The sequence below is a fragment of the Rhinatrema bivittatum genome, chromosome 6 (genome assembly GCF_901001135.1).
Source record: "Rhinatrema bivittatum chromosome 6, aRhiBiv1.1, whole genome shotgun sequence".
NCBI lineage: Eukaryota > Metazoa > Chordata > Amphibia > Gymnophiona > Rhinatrematidae > Rhinatrema > Rhinatrema bivittatum.
Window position 1 is genome coordinate 108928479 of NC_042620.1, and position 23265 is coordinate 108951743.

The window sequence follows — 23265 nt, forward strand, 5'->3', positions numbered from 1 at the left end:
TTAAATCTGCTTTTTGATATTTCAGGCTTTCTTCTTTTTTTTTTTTTAGTAGATGAAAATTAAGCTAAAACAATGCATTTCAAAAGAAACAATTAGAAGTTCTGTCCTGAGAACCCAGTGGGAAGCTGTCTTTTTTAAATAGCTAGAGATAGGGCAGGGGTGAGTGGGCATCACTCCTGACCTTTAAAAAGGTGCTAGACTCCAGCAGAAAGGTTAAGTTGAGGCCAGTGACCTCCCCGGCCACAGCAATGTTTTAGGGCGTGTCAGGCCTTGTCAGGGCCTAGCTAGGCCCAGTTGGGTAGGCCTCGTGTATTTTTGGCTAGTGGGAGGAAGGCTAGAAGGATCTGGGGAGCCCCTGGCTAGGCCCACTCCAGGCTTGTATTGGGGTGAGGGGGTCAGAGAGTCTCTGGGAGGCCTTTATGTCTTCCTTACAAAAACAAAAATATCTGTAATGTTGGGGGCATTTATACGAGAAGCCATTTTCAGTTTGTTCCATTCAGAATGACTCAAAAATGGCCTCCTTTGTCCTGGTTTCTGTATTTATTTTAAATAAATGCCTATGCCTAGTAAAAATATGTGTTGGAGGCATATGTTTGTGTATGAATAAGATTGAAGAGTTGGGCAAAGGGGTAGGAGGTTAGAGACTGGATCCTGGAGGTTTGGAAAAAAAGGTAGCCCAGCACCACCAAAGGCAGCAAAAGCTAATAATTAGTCACTACTTAAGGATGTTACCGATTCAAAATTCAAATCTTAGTTTATTCAATTCATTCTTGGAATCTAATTCGTTAATATCTTTCTCTTATTCTGTGGCTTTGGGGAAGAACTTCCATAGATAGAACTGTTTCTATGCACTGGACATATGTGCAGATACTTGTTAGTATATAATTAGCTATAATTTTCCCTTCTTCAGCATAGCTACATACATGCACATTGTTATCATGTCTTCTCCTAAATGATCTTGTAAATAATAATTGTTAAAGAACTTGCTGGCTTTTACCTTAGAAATTTGTTTTATTTCATGTAAATCAACTGTGGACTAATTTCAATTTTAAAAAAGCCAAAACAAAACAACAAAGGAGCATGATAGTCTTATTTCCGATGCTAGCATCCGATCTTGGTGATGTATTAATGGGAGACTAGCTTTGCTTGACTGTTACTTAACAGACTGCCAAGGAGACTGGATCATGGATGGCAATGGATGAAAGCTGTAGTCCTTAGAGAGCTCAGTAGCTTGCGCAACAGGAACAACGCATGGTTAAATGCAGCCCAGTAGGCAGGCTGTGCCCATGAAAATCAAGATTTAGTTCTCATCCAAAAACAGGAAAGATTCTTTAAAAGGAAAGAGGAGGCTATATAGTGCTAGAACCGAAGACTAGGAAAATGTCCAGGCTTTGCTACTTCTTAACCTTTCAAAAAATATGTGCTATTACATCAAAAGGTTTTTGTGGGGTTTTTTTCAATTTTCACTTCTTGGTACTGTCTACAACTATGTCTTGCCTTGTCATTGTTTGCAGTTTTCCAAAACTATATTTAGAAAAATATTTGCTGTTAATAATTGCATTGTGTTGAATTAATCAATTAAGTCTGCACAACCAGGAAAAACACAAAGAGACGGAAAAAGGCACTTACTGTTGGGCAAATCTGCTGGGATGTGCACTGTGCAATATATCAATTAAACCAATAGAATATTTGTAAAAAAAAGAAAAACACTAAAATCCCCTCAAATATACAGGGAAGTGGCATTAGTACTGTCATCCTTCAGGAAGCATGTCATAAATCTTTGAAATGGCAATCCAAGTGGAGAGGGCCATATGCCTTCATGTAAATCTTTATAGGGTCACCGCACCTCTTTAAACTGCCCTTGTTCAAGAAATTGATTAGCATTTAAATCCTGAGTCAAACTTCCTGAATCACTTGTACCAGACCCAGAATGTAAAGCGCTTCCTGAACATTCTAGCATCCAGTAATAGAGTCACTTGTGAGCAGAAGGTCATCTGTGAATGGAAATGTAGCTCTTTCAGACTACAGAAATATTTCAGAATCACACCATAAGAGTCTTGTTTTCCCAATGTTGCTGATATGCCCTGGGTGTTAAACCATGCGCACTCATATAAAATGTACAACAAATTGCTATTTTATACTCTGGCCACCACTATATATCTGCAAAACCCCAGATGTTTTTAAATACTGAGCATGCAGATTAAAAAAAAAAAATGACTTCAAACTGCATGCATCATCTGATAATAAGCAGATTGTGGGTCTGTATAAAAATAGAAATACAAATAAAACTTCTTAAAAATGCCTGTATGCAAATACAAGAATTCTGAAAAATAAGACTGGAGCGCTAGAATGTATGGCGCTAAAGGAAGATATAGACCTGGTGGAAGGAGGATCAAAGATCACATTTTGAGGTACAGGGGGGTTAGGGATGGGAGTGGGGGTCTACCCTTCCCCCTAGACCACTAGGTTCATTTTTTGTGGTGGAGGGGTGGGGGCAGGCCTGGATTTGCCAATGGGCAGACTAGGCCTGTGCCTAGGGTGGCAAAATTCAGGAGGGGGGGGGAGCAGCAGCCCAGCTGAAGATTTGCTGCCTCGCAGCAGTGCTGAATCTCACTTAGGAGAGAACAGCCCTCTGCTTCCTGCTCCAGCCTTTCCCCTCCTAGTGCAGAGAACAAGAGGGGAAGGATGAGGCTAGAAGGCAGAGAGCAAAGAAAAACAGCTCTGCTCCCTATCACAGGACCACATCCCCCGCCATCTTATGTAGGAAACAGGAGGAGAACACACAGCAGGGAGCAAAGAAAAGCCCTGCTCCCGAATCCAGCCCCTCTCCTCTTCTCAATTCAGGGACATGGGGGGAGAAGGCGAGCCTGGAGCAGATTTAGCAAAGAGCAATGTGCCTTACACCACCTGCTGTCTGTCCCTTGTGTGGGTGGAGGGGAGCAGAGAGATGGTGTGACAGCACCAAAAGTGCCCAGGGGTCGCAAATCCTAAATCCTTCCTAGACCCCAGGGATATTAGCATTTTAGGTACCATTTTTTCATACACTTTTTAATTACTTGCACATTTTTTTTTATACCATATTTGGGTCTAGTTAACTAAGATATGTAAAAAGGGGCATCAGGGAAATAATTCCTTCAATGAGCAGGATCTAAAAGGTTAATGTATTTGGTTGGGGGGGGGGAGGCATGGGTATTTTGGGGGGGATATATCCAAAAGGGGCAACTTTGATTTAATGAGGGGAAGGGGTGGGAGAAGGGAGCAGGCCGTCGTCATGTGGTTGCCATTATTTTTTGGGGGGGATTTTATGGGGCCAGTGTTGCCTCAGAAGGTGGTGGGGTGGGCAGGTGGGGGTTCACCATTGACCCCCCTGGGGCGATTCCTTCTTTGGGAGGGGGTTGATTGTTGGAGCCTTGGGCCCTTTAATTTTCCCAGAGGACCACTTGGGACTCAACGTTAGCATGCCAGTGCTCCCTCAGGAAAATACCTACAGTTCCCTCAAACACGATAAAATAACGGGGCTCACTTTTTTCTAAGTTAGCCATGTTCTTTTATTTACACAGGTTTGCCTATGCATAAGCTGCTTTGCATGCATTAGGCAATTTTAGGTAGGAAATCTTTGGTTCTATCATGCGATATCACATGATATTGAACGATAATGCCATGATATGGCGATATTGCGCGATAAACAGCATCTAACGTGTGTTACATGCCATTTTACTTGTGATATTGCCTTATCGCGGCTTTGTAAATCTTGCTATTAGATTGCAAACCCCCTGGGGATAGGGAGATACATATAGTTCCTGAGTTATTTATTTATTTAACTTCTTTATTCTGCTTTTGGACACTTAAAAACGGATTACATTCAGGTACCATAGGTATTTCCCTATCCCCAGAGGGCTTACAATCTAATAGTGTGATTCATTAAGCTGTGATAGTTTGTCGTAGAGGGTGCCCCTCCCTGGCAATTTATCATAGCATTACCACAGCACAATTTTTTTATCGTGGCAAAAATGTGTAACAGAAAGATGCACCACAGCAAGGGTCCTTCCTGCACAATGGCAACCCATCTCAGTTGGGGCCACCATCACTTAAAGGGCCTACAAAGGCAGCACTGCCCCCCCACCCCCCCCCCCTCGAAATCAAAATAATTAAATGCCACACGTATGATGATGCTTCTTTCCCTTACCCCCTTCAATACCAAAGACTCCTATAAATACTGGATAGTCCCCTCCCTACCCCTCCCCACCCCAACCCATTCCTACCCCCCAAAGATAAAAATTTGCCTGGTATCTAGTGTCCCCAAACCCCTTACCCCAACCCAAAAAATAGAACCCTGGTGGTCAGGGGGGCAGGTGGACCCCCTCCTCAACCCTTCAATCCCCAGTACCTCAAATAGATGTCTTCAATATCTAGCTGAGGTCCAGGGCGCTCCTTAGCCTCAGGCCTGGTCAGCATCATTTTTCAAAATGGCACCGATTGGACTTTGCAACCTAGTGATAGGGTGGCCAACTTTTCCATGGCCCATAAGTGGACACCCAACTAAACTTCATGCTTTGGGAGGGGAGGCGGGCAGGGGCAAGGGCAAGGTTACAGACTATTGTCAGTTGCTGATCCACTCATTACTTGGCTTTCAAGTACCTGGTCAATATATTTTGTTTTTTGAAATGTTATTTCAACTATCCTCATAAACACATCATCCACAGTCTCTCTTATGTAGCTTTGCTCTCTAGCACAACTAAAGTTATCTAATGCACACCCACCTCCATACTTCCCCATAAACACACAGCCTCCTCTCTTATAAACATACACACTCCCAAACACATAGCCTCTTCTCTCATCTACACATGCACACTCCCAAACACACAACCTTCTTTCATACACACAGCCTCCTCTCTCATACACACATACTCCCAAACATACAGTCTCCTCTCTCATACACAAGCCCACTCCCAAAAACACAACCTCCTCTCATACACACACACAACCTTCTCTCATACACACAGCCTCCTCTCACATACACACATACTCCCTAACGTACAGCCTCCTCTCTCGTACACAAGCACACTCCCAAAAACGCAACTTCCTCTCATACACACACACACACACTGCCAAACACACATCCTCCTATCTCATACACACATGCAAACTCCCAAAAACACAGCCTCCTCTCTCAGACACAAGTGGTTCGCTCTCCCTTTCCTTAAAGCCTCTCATCCGTGTCTCCCAATTGCCACCTGTCTCTCAATATGCCCTCCCCCTCCTCTGTACACTCACTCCTCTTTTGTGCTGCCCTCCTCACTCTAGTTCCCATCCTGCTTATGCTCTTATCTTTCTCTCCTTCCCTTGTCTCCCTCACCCTCCAGTGCCTTCCTCTTTATCTATCTTGTTTCCTCCTGTGTCCCCTTGTCTCCTTTGTCCCTCTTCTGTTTCTTCCTTTCCTTCTCCCATCTATGTCTCCTGCCTTCCCTCATGCTCCTGTTGTGCCTCTCCCCTTTCCTGTGACCTTCCTTCCTTCCTTCCTTCCTTCCATGTCCCCTCTTTCTCTCCACTTACCCACCCTGTGACTCTGACTGTCTCTTTCTCCACCTTCCCCTCCTCTGTTCCTGTATCCCTTGGCTGGCTCGCTGCAGTCCCTCTCTCGGGTCTTGGCCCAGCACTCAGTGAGGGAAAGGGAGGGACCCAGAGGACATTGCTGCAGAGATCTGTGGAGTCACTGGGAACTGAGGGCTGTGCAGTGCCCCGCCTCCTCTCCCCATCCCATCCAATCACAGCACAGGAAAGGAGGCAAGCAGGCAGGAACACAGCTCAGCTCTCTGCTCTGTCTTTCCCAATAACCAGGAAGCTGTGGAAAAGGAGGAGCCTCTTGCAAAAACCAGATTTTCAATGTCCAGACAGTATTTTATGTTCGGACACTGTACAGCACAGCTGATAACCTGGCTGTCCGGTCCAAAACTGGGCAGTTGGCAACCCTACCTAGTGATCCACCTAATGTAATAAAAAAAAAAGCATGGCTTTGGAGTATTAATTTGCTTATTCTAATGTTTCAATTTATATGGGTTTCATTCCCTAAAACTCATGACTTGGCTCAGGTATCAACTTTCACCTGAATGCACTTTTCCAGCCCTTTTTGTTTTTCTTTCACCTCCAGTACTCTTTGATGGACCTGTTATCGAAAATGGTTGTTGGGCAACCTCACTTTGTTCGCTGTATCAAGCCCAACGATGACCGAGAAGCATTGCTGTTCTCAAGGGAGAGAGTGCTGGTGCAGCTCCGTTATACTGGCATCTTGGAAACAGTCCGCATACGTCGGCAGGGATACTCTCACCGCATCCTCTTCCAGGAGTTCTTGAAAAGGTGCTGGAGAAACATTAGAATGCATTTAAAATAGCAGGACACGGCAGCTTAACAAAAATCATTAAGATCTTGCCGATTCCCCCCCCCCCCCCCCCTTTTTTTATGCTGGAACCTTCATTTCATTTCTGAAGCAAAATAAGTAGGATATGGAATTTAAAACTTTTATTAACTTTGGATGCTTTTGTTCTATATATCGTATTGGTATGTCCCAAGTGGTATAAGTTTTAGATAAAATTCTTTAGAGATTTATTTATATTGATAATAAATTTGTCAAATGTAATTGTTGCTTTTTTTTTTTTTTTTTTAATTATATTTAAATTATTTTAAAAAGCCTTCCAGTACTTTTGCAAATATAAACAAATCTGGGCACTGCTATGCTGATCCTTAGTTAGACTGTGCAGACAGCATGAACAATTACAGATTGGATGTAGGAAATGAGGGGGTCCCAATTATGAAAGTGTTGTGACAGATTTGCTCTGGTTTCCAAAGGGGGAAAACACCAGCATAGAATTGACACAATTTTTGTACCAGAACAAAACTGGCACAGCAGACACAGCCACCAAGTGTATATTAAAAAAAAACCCAAAAAAAACCCCCAAACAGTGGATCTGACCAGGATCCAAGGTATATAAGATTATATTCCAAGATAGGTGGGAAAATATTAAAAGGTTATCTGTATTAGGACTAAAAGAAAGCAGAATTTGAATAAGACCAAAAGAGGAAACAATGAAGCCAAGAAATAGCTGAGTGTGTACTTTTCAGTCTAGTTAGTATTGCTGCCAAATCAGCTTTTCATTTTTCTGTAGACAACAAATGCTTAGGTCACTTAACGGATAATATTAGTACTATCATTCCTCTTGGATCTCTAGTGCCTTAAAATACAGCAGAAACACAAGATCAGTTCACTTGTTTTGCTTTGCATTCTGTTTATCAAGAAAAAAATAGGTAAGCTGGTAAAAAAAAAAAAGGCAAAACTGCTACTGGCATGTTTTTTTCAACAAATTCTTAACATGTCTTTCTCTCAGATTGATCAACAATGTGATTTATAATATTTGGAAAATCATAAACAGGGCAGAAACCGGATTCTTCAAGTCAAAGCTAAGAATAGATAAGTGCATTAAAAACTGAGTCGTTAGTCACAGAAACAGAGTTGTTAAAACAGGTCAAATGCTAAAGCTTTTGGTACTTCTTTGTTCATAATATAAAAGCCATTAGGCGAGTATGAACAAGACTTTTCAGAACATCAGTAAATCCAAGGATATCAAAGAGTTTCTGAGCCAGCAAGTTAATTGGTATTTTGATCCTTTTGAGCAACTTAACAACAAACTGGATGAGCCAGCAGTTTTGCTCCCTTGATGTTTTCAAACAAATGCTTGAGGTGTGTGTGTCTTATCTTTCTGCTCAGTAGGGATATTTTGTAAACTACTGGCAGGAAATATGAGGACCAGGCAATGAAAAGCAAGAAAAAAATCTATTCATAGTTTATCAGGTTAAGATCAAGTAAAGATGAAGTCATGTTTAATGTCTGGGGGAGGGGGGTTGTATTCTGGTTTTGTTAATTGCAATTGCTGTATTTTAGAATGCTAAAGCTGTAGATAGTCATAAGAGTACAGCGGGCTAAAATGGGTCCTAGTTTAACAAGGGCATGTATTAACCAGGACCTAAAACCTGAGACAGCTAGTTGGGTAGAAGGTGTTGATGCACAGGTGATGCATGTCAGACTACAAATATGGGAATCATGCTCGTTGACCTTTGGAGGGTATAAGGATGAATCTCCACAGGACAGAACTGAATACCCCACTTCTCCAAGTTTGTTTCTGTATTTATTTATTATTTGGATTTATTACTCACCTTTTTGAATCAAAAAAAATCAACAAAAGTAGAGCTACAATATATTATGATAGCAGCATAAAGAGGTCATTAGCAGCTCAACAATATTAAAGTGTACAATAAAGACTAAACTTTAAATCAACAGTACTGCTTAAGCTTGAGCAAGAACTCAGCAGAAAACTAGTAACTAATTAAACATAAATAAATAATGCTTCAGCAAAAAAATAGGTTGTAGCAGTATGATTCGAGGCTCTCGAGGTGGTGCCAGGCAGTTTCTCATATTCAATTAAGCAGCTTTCTAGGGTGGGGAACATTGTAGGTTTGGCATTAAAGGCCTGACAGAAGAGCCAGGCTTTTACTTGCTTCCTGAAGTGGCAGAGCTCTTCTGGGAGAGAATTCTATAGGGTAGGCCTTGTACCTGAGAAGGATCAGTTGCAATATCTGTTCTTTTGGTTTATTTTGTCGATGGAGTTCTTATGGCCCAAATGTCTGTTATGTACCCTGACAAACATTGTTGGTGGGGAGGGGGGCAGTGGTGAATAGCAAATAGCTAGAAAGATTTGGCCATTTATACAATTGTATCAAGGAATTTTTCAGTATAGCATTTTTCAGAATTAGCTCATTTGGAGGCTAGAAAAAAGCTGAAGCAAATAGGGAAGGTGTGATACTCGACTTGGTGCTCACTAATGGGGATAATGTCTCCAATGTCCAGATGGGTGCTCATCAAGGCACCAGTGATCATCAGATGGTATGGTTTGATTTAGCAAATAGGATACAGAGAAGTCGTACGAAAATCTGAGTTTTGAATTTCCAAAATACGGACTTTGTCAAAATGGTAATTTACCTGGAGGAAGAACTAGAAGACTGGGAGAAAATGGATAAGATGGAACAACAGTGGGCCAAATTAAAAGGAACTATTACAAAGACAACAAATCTCTATGTTAGAAAAGTAAACAAAAGTAAGAGGGAAAAGAAACCAATCTGGTTTTCAAAGGAAGTGACTGAAAAAATATAGGCAAAAAGAACAGCATTCAAGAAGTACAACAAAGCACAAGAAGTACTGTGTTCAGTTCTGGAGCCCGTATCTCAATAAGGATAAGGACAAGACGGAGACTGTTCAGAGAAAGACAAACAAAATGGTGTAGGGTCTTTATCAGAAGACTTATGAGGAGAGGCTAAAGGATTTAAATATGTATACCCTGGAAAAGGGGAGGTGCAGGGGAGATATGGATACAGACCTTCAGATACCTGAAAAGTTTGAACCTTTTCTATTGGAAAGGAAACCGTAGAACTAGGGGTCTTGAAATGAAACTCCAGGGGGGATGACTCAGAACCAACATCAGGAAATATTTCTTCACAGACAGGATAGTGGATACCTGGGAATGCCCTTCCAGAAGAGGAGGTGAGGACAAAAACAGTAAACAAATTGAAAAGGACATGGGATAAACATTGTAGATCCCTAAAGACTAGAAATGAAGAAAAGGGTGTATAGGGGTTAGGGATGTGAATCGTTTTCCATATCGTCTTAACGATAGAAATCGTGTGGCAGGGCAAGAAAATCGTCTTAGGCACGATTTTTTAGTTAAAAAATCGTTAAAAATCGTTTTTTCCGATTAGTGCGCACTAACGGGAGTTAGTGCGCACTAACTGAAAATGATACAATTTGACACTTTTCAGGTCAGTTAAGGTCAGTTTAGGAATGAATATGTATTCCTATTGGCTGCCCTCTTATTTATTCATGTTACCAAGTTTCCTACTGACAGTATATGGGGGATGGGAAATGGAAACAGTTGGTAGCTTGACAAAACAAGTAATGTGATCAGTCAATGTGACTAGAACTTGTGCCCTAACCCTGATACCAGGGGTATTGTGATCTTCCTGCACACAGTGCCCTATCCCTATTAATACCAGGAGTGTTGTGATCTTCCTGCACACAGTGCCCTATCCCTAATACCAGGGGTGTTGTGATCTTCCTGCACACAGTGCCCTATTCCTGATACTGGGGGTGTTGTGATCTTCCTGCACACAGTGCCCTATTCCTGATACCGGGGGTGTTGTGATCTTCTTGCACACATCCCGATATCAGGGATAGGGCACTGCATGCAGGAAGATCACAACACTCCTGGTATTAATAGGGATAGGGCACTGCATGCAGGAAGATCACAACACTCCTGGTATTAATAGGGATAGGGCACTGCATGCAGGAAGATCACAACACCCCTGGTATCAGGGATAGGGCACTGTGTGCAGGAAGATCACAATACCCCGGAGGAGTGAGGGTCAGGCAGCTCCCCCCTGTCTGTGAAGCCAGCCTCTCACTAGTAATGCAGGGAGGGAGCTGTCTCAGACTTCACCATCCTCCCCCCCCCCCCCCTTACCCACACACCATTCACTAGCTGGGACATGGGGGAAGTCAGGAGTGAGGGTCAGGCAGCTCCCCCCTGTCTGTGAAGCCAGCCTCTCACTAGTAATGCAGGGAGGGAGCTGTCTCAGACTTCACCATCCACCCCCCCCCCCTCACCCACACACCATTCACTAGCTGGGACATGGGGGAAGTCAGGAGTGAGGGACAGGCAGCTCCCCCCTGTCTGTGAAGCCAGCCTCTCACTAGTAATGCAGGGAGGGAGCTGTCTCAGACTTCACCATCCTCCCCCCCCCCCCCTCACCCACACACCATTCACTAGCTGGGACATGGGGGAAGTCAGGAGTGAGGGTCAGGCAGCTCCCCCCTGTCTGTGAAGCCAGCCTCTCACTAGTAATGCAGGGAGGGAGCTGTCTCAGACTTCACCATCCTCCCCCCCCCCTCACCCACACACCATTCACTAGCTGGGACATGGGGGAAGTCAGGAGTGAGGGTCAGGCAGCTCCCCCCTGTCTGCGAAGCCAGCCTCTCACTAGTAATGCAGGGAGGGAGCTGTCTCAGACTTCACCATCCTCCCCCCCCCCACCCACACACCATTCACTAGCTGGGACATGGGGGAAGTCAGGAGTGAGGGTCAGGCAGCTCCCCCCTGTCTGTGAAGCCAGCCTCTCACTAGTAATGCAGGGAGGGAGCTGTCTCAGACTTCACCATCCTCCCCCCCCCCCCCCTCACCCACACACCATTCACTAGCTGGGACATGGGGGAAGTCAGGAGTGAGGGTCAGGCAGCTCCCCCCTGTCTGTGAAGCCAGCCTCTCACTAGTAATGCAGGGAGGGAGCTGTCTCAGACTTCACCATCCTCCCCCCCCCCTCACCCACACACCATTCACTAGCTGGGACATGGGGGAAGTCAGGAGTGAGGGTCAGGCAGCTCCCCCCTGTCTGTGAAGCCAGCCTCTCACTAGTAATGCAGGGAGGGAGCTGTCTCAGACTTCACCATCCACCCCCCCCCCCTCACCCACACACCATTCACTAGCTGGGACATGGGGGAAGTCAGGAGTGAGGGTCAGGCAGCTCCCCCCTGTCTGTGAAGCCAGCCTCTCACTAGTAATGCAGGGAGGGAGCTGTCTCAGACTTCACCATCCTCCCCCCCCCCCCCCTCACCCACACACCATTCACTAGCTGGGACATGGGGGAAGTCAGGAGTGAGGGTCAGGCAGCTCCCCCCTGTCTGTGAAGCCAGCCTCTCACTAGTAATGCAGGGAGGGAGCTGTCTCAGACTTCACCATCCTCCCCCCCCCCCCCTCACCCACACACCATTCACTAGCCGGGACATGGGGGAAGTCAGGAGTGAGGGTCAGGCAGCTCCCCCCTGTCTGTGAAGCCAGCCTCTCACTAGTAATGCAGGGAGGGAGCTGTCTCAGACTTCACCATCCTCCCCCCCCCCCTCACCCACACACCATTCACTAGCTGGGACATGGGGGAAGTCAGGAGTGAGGGTCAGGCAGCTCCCCCCTGTCTGTGAAGCCAGCCTCTCACTAGTAATGCAGGGAGGGAGCTGTCTCAGACTTCACCATCCCCCCCCCCCCCCCCTCACCCACACACCATTCACTAGCTGGGACATGGGGGAAGTCAGGAGTGAGGGTCAGGCAGCTCTCCCCCTGTCTGTGAAGCCAGCCTCTCACTAGTAATGCAGGGAGGGAGCTGTCTCAGACTGGTATCAGGGTTAGGGCACTGTGTGCAGGAAGATCACAACACTCCTGGTATTAATAGGGATAGGGCACTGTAAGAGATGACTGTAGTAGATTGAATAAAGATCTGATGTTTCTGCTCTCCTCACACCAAACAAAAACAACACACAAGCAGAGAAGCCCTTCTTACAAAGCTGAGCTAGTGAGTTAAGTAGGAGGAAAAGTAAACATACTGGTGCCAGTGTGGCTACTTAAAAAATACACTTACCAACAATCAATTACATATATTTGAACTGTGTACAGTTCCAGCCAGGACCACCTTTCTAAAATGCACAGTGATTGGCAAATTCAACATGCACTAGCATTTCAGGTGCCTGCTAACAAAAATAATAAACAAACAAGTTCTAGTCACGTGAGTGCTGATCATTACATTACTTTTTTTGTCAAGCTTCCAACTGTTTCCATTTCACATCCCCCCAACCATATTGGTAACATCAATAGATAAGAGCACAGCCAGCCAATAGGAATACATACATACATATTCATTCCTAAGTGACCTTTACTGACCTGGGAAGTGTGAACACTTTGTTTCATTTTCTGTTGGTGTTCGTTAGTTTCCAGTTCCATTTCCCATCCACCCAACCATCACCTCAGTGGTAACCTTGGTAACATCAATAGATAAGAGGGCAGCCAGCCAATAGGAACACATATTCATTCCTAACTGACCTTCAGTGACCTGGAAAGTGTTTATTTGTATCATTTTCAGTTAGTGCGCACTAAATCGAGTTAGTGCGCACTAACGGGGAGTTAGTGCGCACTAACTCGAGTTAGTGCGCACTAACACGATTTAACGATTTTTAACGATAAATCGTTAGAATTTCTATTGTATCGTGTTCTATAACGATTTAAGACGATATAAACATTATCGGACGATAATTTTAATCGTTGAAAAACGATTCACATCCCTAATAGGGGTAACCTGCATGGAACTATAAGAAGACATGGGAATTTCTATCCTTAACCAATTAGCCTTGATGCTTGTGACACAACTGCAACATTGCTGTCTGCTTCGATGACAGGGGGAAAAGGGGAATTGGATTCAGATGATAGCCAATGCTGGGCCCCAGTATGCCGACATTAGGGACAAAGCACAGGACTGCTTCTACGACCAAGTCTAAATGCAAAGCAAATTCAAGCAGCATTGTCTGAATTATCATGAAGGCTGCTCACCTTCTAAAAACGTTGCTAGCAAAAAGTTTGTAATGGGTTTGACAGTTGCTTGGTTTGGATTGTAAATATTGCTACCCTTAATATAAGGCTTGGGGGTAAACTGCACAGAGTGGCAGTTAGTTGCTGCCTCAGCGGAGAAATGGGGGTAGACTGCAAGGAGCAGCAGTTACTACCATAAGAAACTTGCTGGGCAGACTGGATGGACCATTTCTGCTATTATTACTATGTTAATATGTATATTTGCTATTCAAATCTGGAGCAAAGGCTGCATAGGAAAATTAATAGGGTGAAAATAGGTATATAATAAGGCATTTTGGGCCTCCCTTCTCCTTATTTCCCTATGCATAATCCTCATTATCTCTTTTTGGACATGCAAAATAGTTCTCATGACAGTGGCCTTCTATAGAAAGAGGCAGGGAAACCATACCCAGCACTCTCAAATGGTGATGTCAACTCAGTCTGAGGACAAGATACCAAAAACACATGACAACACTTCTGTTTCCACACCATCTCATTTATATATTTTTTAAAACATTTATTTACCCCAGTTCCATAGTAATCACAATCTCACAGCCCCCTTTCACACAGGCCAGCAAAGCTAGGGATAATGAGCTCTATCACTGCCTCACCCATGCTGCTTCACCAACAGTCATGCCTTAATAGAAAAGATACTGTCTTCATACATGCCATTACTGCAAGCACCCTACTACCTTGTACAATACAGCCATCACAGATCTTGATTGGCCTACTGCCTTCTAAATTAGGATGCCCTGCATATCTGTTTGTTATCCTTTGAACAGGGATGCATGTCACTGAAATAGAAGCAAATAAACTCTAGGAAATACTGAATGTGCTGGCTCTCCTCATCACTTTATTACTAACAGGGAGGGACAGCTTACCTTAGCAGTCCATACAGCATTCAAAACATAATGTGTCCTGGGCTGGATTTAGCTTCTGTGGTCACTCTGGATCATCCCTAAACTCCTGGGTCTGCCTTCTTATCCCCTGGGGAAAGGAAATTCCCTCAGCCCATAATCATTTGCTAGGCAGCTGTTTCTTAAGGAAGGCCAGTCTAGATAACTGGAACTGGTCCTTTAAGGCATTCTGGGGACTCTCTCTATGTACTCTGTCACACCTTCCCAGTATGCAGTGGCTACCAACAAAGTACGTGCCCCGTTCCAGAAATAAAAGCTTGGATCCTTATAAAATATTCAGTTTCTTCATGGCATTGCCAACGTGCGAAGACTGAGTAAATGTAACCCAGCAAATAAAGATAATAATAAAAGTTGACTCTAAGCTGATAAGAAAAGTGAAGTTCCTCCCCCTTTAATAAGTTTATTAAAGGGGGAGGAACTAATTTTTGAAACTCAATGGTCATTTTCCCTTTTGCCTATGGATTATGCAGCTGATTATGATTGTTTGCTTTTATAATTTAATCATCCCTATAAATTGGTGATATTAATTATTTAAAGAACTCCTAATATAGCTGCAATGAGTTTAGATTTATTGATCTAATTTTGCTGCTGGATTATGGATTATGCAGCTGATTATGATTGAGAGAGAGGACTAACTTATTCTGAATTTGATCCAAATACTGTAATAATAAGTTTAAATGCAGGATCAAAAAGGAGCTTGTAACAGCAGAAATAACCTGCTGATTGGGTCTTTATAGAAAATAGCTTTACCTTGATATTATTAATTCCCAGTAAATTCCCTTTGGAGCAACCGAGGCATTATTTCTTAAATTGACATTGTTGCCCATAATAACGGTGTAACATATTTTCTTAAATCGCTATTTGGTCAATTTCCCATCATTTTAAATTTGACTTTAGGTGTTGTCTCCATGCACGCAAACAGTTGTAGCACACTCATTTGTTAAGGCTGTCAGCATTTAGAGCTATAAATATCTTTTGCATATGTCTTGCAAAAGCGAATGAATCTTGAAATTCTGTTTTGTTTCTTCACTGGTGGCCTGTTTCTTTCTATTTTGGTTTTCATCATTGGTGTGGTCAGTTTAATATGTGCTTTATAGACATTTTGGGGGGGGGGGGGGGGAAAGAGGGGGATTTTGTCATGTGCTTTTCTTCATACTTTGGTTTTATTGAGCAACAAAGGGCTTGTTTCAACCAATATAAATTTAGGAAAGAGTCCATTGGGAATAGCCTTTTGGGAATTTCTAATGAATTAAAAATAAACCTGCTTCTGAGAGAATGTATAAGAAGCTCCCTCAGAACACCTTAAAGGACCAGTCACAGTTATCTGGCCTGGTCCTCCTTAAGAGCTCACACAACAAGGAATTCTGGGTCAGGAAGGTTCCCTTCAGCCGCTGATAAGGGAGCAGGGCCCAGAGGAGTTAGGCGAGCCTTTGGAGGAAGAAAGAAACCTCAAGAAAGAGAATTGAACTGAACTATAAGTGGCATTGCCACATTTTGTTTGTTGAACTGCACAGAATAGCAAAGTTACTTTGGCTGTTATTCGCTACAAATAAAGAGATTTATAAAAGATTTTTGCCAGAGTCCAGCCTGAAGTCTGTTATCTGGCTATCCTCTGACCACTTCATACCCTCTGACCACTTGAACAGAGGTTACATAGGAGGTCAAAATATATCAGATTGGCACTAATAAACATATAATGAAGTATTTCCAGCCTGCCTGGCTCCAAATCGCCAAATGTATTAGCTCATTTCCCTATGCACGAATCTCATTATCCCTTTTCAGACATGCAAAGTCAGTCTAGTGATGTTGGTCTGTACATGCTAGGGCCATAACGTAAGCATGATCTAAGGGCAAGAAGCCAAAATGCCTATCCAATCTTCACGCTACCTCATTTGCCTAACCCTAACCCTAACCCTAACGCTCCAGATCCATAGGAATGAAAGGAGAAAATACCAGCACTCACGCACACACAAAAAATGCTTATTATAGGGTAAATGCTATCACCAGTGGCACTGGAAAGTACAAAGCATCATGTGTTGCAGTTTTATAAGCAAATATATATGTACTATCAGTATAAGAGCTGTCTTGGACCTAAAAGGGTAACACATCCTACTCAAGATGGTTAAACACACCTTCCTGTGAAACTGAAGAAATGCCACTCCACTTTTCCAATGTTAGGGTAGCCTAGCAGCTCAAAAAAGCTTAAACCAGGGCAGACAGCATCAGAAAAGTAAGGGCAAAAATGAAAAGGTGTCCTGTCTGCTCTTACAGTCATCGAATGCTTTTCAGCACTTTCAACAGAGAAGCCCCTGAAAAAGAGGAGAGCAAAGCCTTGTCACTGTAGAGCAGGGGTCAGGAACCCATGGCTCGCGAGCCAGATATGGCTCTTTTGAGGGCTGCATCTGGCTCGCAGACAAGTGTCGCCACACTTTCCAGTCCCCCGCTGACCCAGCTGCTCCCCGGTCCTCCTCCTCCCGGGCTTAAAATGCTGTCAGCCCGGGCGGAACGTGGCAGGACAGCTGGAGTCAGCGGCACCGGCATGCTCTCTTCTTCCCGCCTCCCCCCCCGCGGCCCGGAAGAGGAAGTGGAGAGCATCGGGTGCATGCGTGGCAAGAAGAGGCCACGCTAGTGTGGTCTGTGTCAGTCCGACGAAAAGAGGACTGCAGCGCGGCTCGGAAGAAAATGAAGAGCTTCAACCGCGGCCGATGGGAGTCCGCCTCCGCGAGGGCTGAAAATGAAGGAGGTTAGCGTTGGGAGGAGTCTGCTGCTGCCGCGAGTTCCCGGGGTGGGGGTGGGGGAGAGAGAGAGTGAATGAGCGAGCAAGCATGTGTGTTTGAGATCCTGTGTGTGTGAGTGAGAGATTGCATGTATGTGAATGATTGAGAGCCTGTATATGTGAAAGAGAGTATGTCTGTGATTGAGAGCCTGCCTGTGAGAGAGAGAACATGAATGTAAGTTTACCATTGGGAACCTGTATGTGTAAGTTTGTGATTGAAAACCTGTTTGTATGAAAGAGTATGTGTGTATGATTGAGATCCTTTGTGTGTGAGAGAAATCATGTGTATGTATGATTAAGAGCCTGTGTGTATAAGTGAGATAGAGATCATGTGTGTCTGTGTGTGATTGAGAGCTGGTTTAGGTGAGGGAGCATGTGAGTATGTGATTGAGAGCCTGTGTGTAAATGAGAGAAAGAGAGGACATGTTTGTAAGCATGTGAATGAGAGTCTGTGTGTGAGAGAAAAAGACAGCATGTATTTATGTGATTGAAAGCCTGTGTGTGTGTGTAAGCGTGAAAAGATAGACAGCATGTGTGTAAATGTGTAATTAAGAGCCTATATAAGAGAGAGAAAAAACATGTGTATATGTGAGTACTGAGAGCATGTGTGTATAGGTGTGTCATTGAGAGCCAGTGTGAGAGAGAGCGCTGGTATGTGACTGAGAGAGGAGAAAGTTCCAAGCAAACCACCCCGCCTCCTGCTAATTCAGAACAATCTCAGGACACCTGGATTTCAAATGTTCCCAGATATGCAGAGCAAAAAAATTTTTTGTATCCTTATTATTTTTCATTACTGGGTCTTTGTGTCTGCTATTTTGAAATATTTTGTTGGTGTCTGGAAATGTTTTATATGAGTTTTTAATTATTGGATATTCCACTCATCAGCTGTTTCGAAATATGTTCTTTTTGTTAGTACAGTTTTACTGCTGATGATTTTATATTTCTTGATTTGTTTTATAAGGATGGGTGATGTTTCTTTTTTCCTTTGTTACACTGCATACAGAGACTCTGGCTTGTTGCAGTTTCCAATTCAGTTTTTTCTGCATGCTTCTTGTTATGCGTTTTGGTCTCTTTATTCTATGTTAGGTGAGGGACAGCACGTGATTCAGGTGAGGTTTTCTGCTGGCGTGTGGTTTCTGTGTAGGACTCTATAGCAGCCTGACTTGGTCCGTTTTCCTAATAGGAGATGTATTGGTGTCTTAAGGCCTGGTGTAATATTTTCAGAGACTTATTGTACTTTAAAAGTGTGATCTTACATAAAATGCACACATTTACTTGTATTTAGTTTTAAACATATTGTATGGCTCTCATGGAATTACATTTTAAAATATGTGGCGTTTATGGCTCTCTCAGCCAAAAAGGTTCCTGACCCCTGCTGTAGAGTAACAATAAAACCACTCTTAACAAGTACAAATGGCAATGTTTTAACACCTTCCAGAAACCTCTCATCTGAAGTGTTAGGTCATTATACAAGCTCACTGGGTTGCTTTACATACAGTGGTCCCTATTCCATCCTCCGTTTCCTCCTGTGTTCATATTTCCTGCCTTTGCAATTACCTCCTCTGGTCAGGGAAGATGTTGATGGCCTTTGTAAACTTAACCTCATCTCCTGTGCACACAGGGATACTGGATATAATCAAGTATGTAGGCAAACCTGGTCTCCAGGAAAGAATTAACACATCCGGAGAGAGAGGACTAACTGAAGCCAATCATGTCTCCCACAATACTCTGGAAGGAGTCTGTAGCCAGATAATGCAGAATGCTAATCACTTAACCCTCAATAGATAAACCAGGAGACTGGCCCATATATGAGGCCTTAAGGCCATACAACCTGACACGGAGCTGGGAGATGGGAGCTCTGGATAGCTTGAAACTACACTGGCAATTATGATTAATTAGCTTCTCTCAACAACATAATTTAATTTATGATGTGCTTTTCCATTGGCATGCCCAAGGCGGATTACAATAATCTTTTTATTTTTTATTTATTGAAATTTTCAAATCTACAAAGAATAAACCTTTGCACAGTATCATTGAGAGAAACCTAAGAAATAAACAGAAAACATTAACACAATTATAAATGAAAAAAAATCTATTTTCTCCCTTGATTATCATCAAAAGTGTGTGTGTGTGGGGGGGGGGGGATGAGAAATTGAGGAGAAATAAAGGAATCTAAAGTAAATTATGGCATGGATATTATCACCTATGATAATAAACTGGATTTTATCCCTAAGTTGACTCTGAGTTGCTCACAGGATTGACCATTCTAGTACGCAAAAATTCTTTCGACTGATCAGGATAGAAGAAAATGTAAGTATTAGCACATTGTTTTACAACACATTTAGAAGGATTTCTTTAAAGAAAAGAAGCACGAAAAGCTAATACATCAGATCGCATGACCTGAAACCCCTTACTTCAGTCTTGTGTTATCTTGGCCGGGTCAGGATAAATTCTGACTAGGCCTCCCACAAAAGAAACATTGAAATTCAAAAAATAGGACTTCATTATGAAGAAAACATCCTTTTTATCCTTTTTATGGAATAAAGAAAGCAACGTTGTAGACCTTTCAGTCAACTCTATATTAGAGTTCTTCACATAAGAAGTTAAGTTCATAGAATCAACATACGTATGCACCAATTTTACGTTAAAAACCCAGAACACCCATACTCTGCCCAGACCACACCCCATCCCTTTTTGAAAACTTCATTTGTGCATGCACTGCATTTATGCGTGCATCCAGTTGGCTTTTAAAATCCGCTTGGCATATATTGGCCCAACATATCCATGCATCCCCTAATTGATGGACGCACAAGGCTTTTAAAATTCACCTTCTAGAGCATTAAAATAAGAAATATAACTTTAAAACATAGCATAAAAAACATCATCCAAATTCAGAACATCAACAAAGATAAGAACATACATAAAGGAGCATAGAACCCTAATAAATGTAGAACTAAAAGTAATAAAAAATGTAATTTCCAGTGCTAAAAGTCTGACTAAAGAACCATGTTTTCATCTAGTGTCTAAATAGCCCATAGTCTTTTTTTAAGGTGTGCTTCCCTGGTCAAAGAATTCCAACCATTTCTACCAGAAAGGTCTCGGTTCTCATGACAATCCTCCATATGTCTCTGAGCGAGATCTCGGTTAGCTCAGAATCAATCTCACAAACCCTCAATCTGTCTAGGTCACATGGAGGGAATACTGCCACCGGTTCCAATACAACCATTTTCACCAGTAGATGGTAATGGCACAGCTTGTTGCTCCTGACACTTGTAGGAACAGGAGAGGAGTTAAGAACTGGCTGTCCTCCGTGAGCTCTTAAAATGCCCACACTAGATTCCCCGGGGACAGCCTTGACTTATGTGGCTAAATTCTAGCTGCATAACTCGTTATACATAAGCAGCTAGTTAAGTTAAGTTGCAGTGTCCGGCTAACTTTAGACCTGCTCTATGGCACATCTAGAGTTAGCTGTCTAACTCAACTCCTTCCTGGAATGCCTACCTCCCACCCCAGGAACACACTGACAGCTAAATTCTAGCTGGATAAGCATTTTAAAAATGTGGCTAAGCCATTTAGACAGATAACTTTCCCATTATCTGTCTAAATGGCTTTTGAATATGTACCCCATATAAGTTTAATTATTTACATATACTTGGAATCTCAGAGAGAATTTGTAAACAGAGAATAAGGTTCTGCTAATTATCATTGTAAGAGTAATACAAAGTAATACAATAGGACTTACTGGCAGTTTGACCAAAACTGCTTCTTGTAGATCAGATGGGCGAGGAGGTCAGACCATAAGTCTGCATCCAAACTCGTTTCATGATGGTGACGATGACTCTGAGGTTCCTTTGCCTTGACTCATTTCTTAAACCTTTCTGATAGTGCATCTCTGACAGTCATGGGTGATGTCATCCTGTTGTGACTTCACCGGCAGACATGTCTCCTGTTTTGGTAAAGTAGAAGAATATCAGGAGAACAGCCTTGCAATGTCTGCATGCACAAAGAGCTGCAGACATTCTTAGCAATTTCAGCAAACATGTCGATCTTGGATTTTTCACCGGCATGACAATTTTGTGGTATTCTCTTTTGGTTAGCGAGAATTGTCACAGACGTTGGTGGTTATCTTTTTGACCTGTATGCAGAAACCTTGACCCATGCAATACATAATATAGCAGAACCATAGTGGATTTCCACAGAATGGGGTAGATTTTTAAAAAGTACACCCGCGCATACTTTTGTTCGCGCACCAGGCGCAAACAAGAGTACACCGGATTTTAATAGATAAGCGCATAGCCGCACGTATCCTTTAAAATCCGGGGTCGGCACGTGCAAAGCTGTGCAAAATCGGCAGCCTGCGCGCGCCGAGACGCGCTGCCTTCCTCCGTTCCCTCCGAGGCCACTCCAAAATCGGAGCGGCCTCAGAGGGAACTTTCCTTCCATCCCCCGCACCTTCCCCTCCCTTCCCCTACCTAACCCCCCCCCCCCCCCCCACAGCCCTATCTAAACCCCCCTTACCTTTGTTGAAAAAGTTACGCCTGCCCAAGGCAGGCGTAACATGCATGTGCCGGCTGCGCGATTCCCCTGCCCAGGAGCAGTCTCGGAGGCCTCGACCATGCCCCCAAAACGCCATGCCTGCGGCCCTGCCCCGGATGATGCACCGCCGCAACACGCCCCCAACGCCCCCGAGGAAAGCCTCGGGACTTACGCGCGTCCTGGGGCTTGCGCGTGCCACCGAGCCTATTCAACATAGGCTCGGCGAGCGCAGGGGGAACTTGGGGCAGGTTTCGGGGGGGGGGGGGGGTACGCACATATCTTACACGTGTACCCCTTTGAAAATCTGCCCCAATGTGTACATGCAGCACCTGCATGGCATGCTGAAACGCTGACTCCAAAGCTTCATTTTATGCACCAGTTGAAAGCCTAAGTTGTTGTTCACTAGGTTTCTGGGATGTCTTTGATATTTACTCATCTTTCCCATGCTTCATTTCAGAATCTTCATTGGTGTCACTGCGTTTCTGAAATATCTACTCTTTCAAACTTGTTACAGCAAACAGTAAATTTATAAAGCATCAGTTCTGAACATGGGACCAATCTTAATTTTTCTTTTCATAAGATATACAGAATACTCTTAGAAGCCGATTTCAAAAGATTTAGGCACCTAACTTTGAGGGTTAGACTCCTAAATTGTCCCTTTTGAAAATTTACTAGGGGTGAGTGCTTAGATTTAGGAATCTAATTTCACTAGGCCTCTACATTTAGGATCCTAAAATGTGGGTGGTTGCAAAGGTGGAATTAGTGCAGAGAAAAATAGATACTTAGTGCTGATTGTTAGTATTAGGCACCTACTATACAGCAGGTCTAACTTAGGGCCTGATTTACTAAGGTTGTTTTCCCATTCTGTGTCTATGGGAAAAATGCTTAGTAAATGAGGACCTTATGGGGATATTCAGCAGCATAGCTGTGCTACTGACTATCCCATGTAAGTTAGCCAGAAAAGTCTTATCCTGCATAGACGACAACTATGACTGAATATCTAAACCATTAAAGTTTATTAAATACAGTAAAATTATAACTGCACTTGGCTGTGATTGAAATCTCAAACTAAAGCTCTGTGTAGTAATAAACATGATTTTGCTTTGTTCCTTTGGTTCCTAGGTATTATTACCTTGCCTTCAAAGCACATGAGAATCCTCCTGCTACCAGAGAAAGTTGTATTGCCATTCTGGAGAGGGCAAAGCTGGACAAATGGGTAATTGGGAAAACTAAGGTAATGATGTCCTCTGTTCAGATCAATGACATTGTGTCTTGTCATAGTAACCTAATAGATTATGGAAGAAAAAGGCCAACCCATCCATCCAGTCTGCCCAGTTATTTCTGTCCGCACTAATAAGGATAAATCCCATTTCCCAGCCATGCAGCATGGCCGTTTCTCTGGTTGCATCACAAAGGCTCTCATAAGCAGTGCCCCAAGCTCCTGTAATTCTGGGGCCCCACAGGAGAAACTGGATAATTAGCCTATTGCCACATAATTTATAACCTGCTGCACAATCAACAAACCTGAAGCTCCCCCACATTCTAATTCAGT

General features: G+C 43.4%; 1 protein-coding gene across 1 annotated transcript in view; it reads left to right on the top strand.

The window, feature by feature from the left end:
• The window catches only part of MYO3B (myosin IIIB), a 424126-nt gene that overhangs the window by 286210 nt on the left and 114651 nt on the right, over nucleotides 1-23265 (top strand). Inside the window, exons 20-21 of the mRNA XM_029607903.1 lie at nucleotides 6149-6354; nucleotides 22836-22947. Of these exons, the coding sequence (XP_029463763.1) occupies nucleotides 6149-6354; nucleotides 22836-22947 (318 nt within the window). The remainder of the gene's footprint in view (nucleotides 1-6148; nucleotides 6355-22835; nucleotides 22948-23265) is intronic.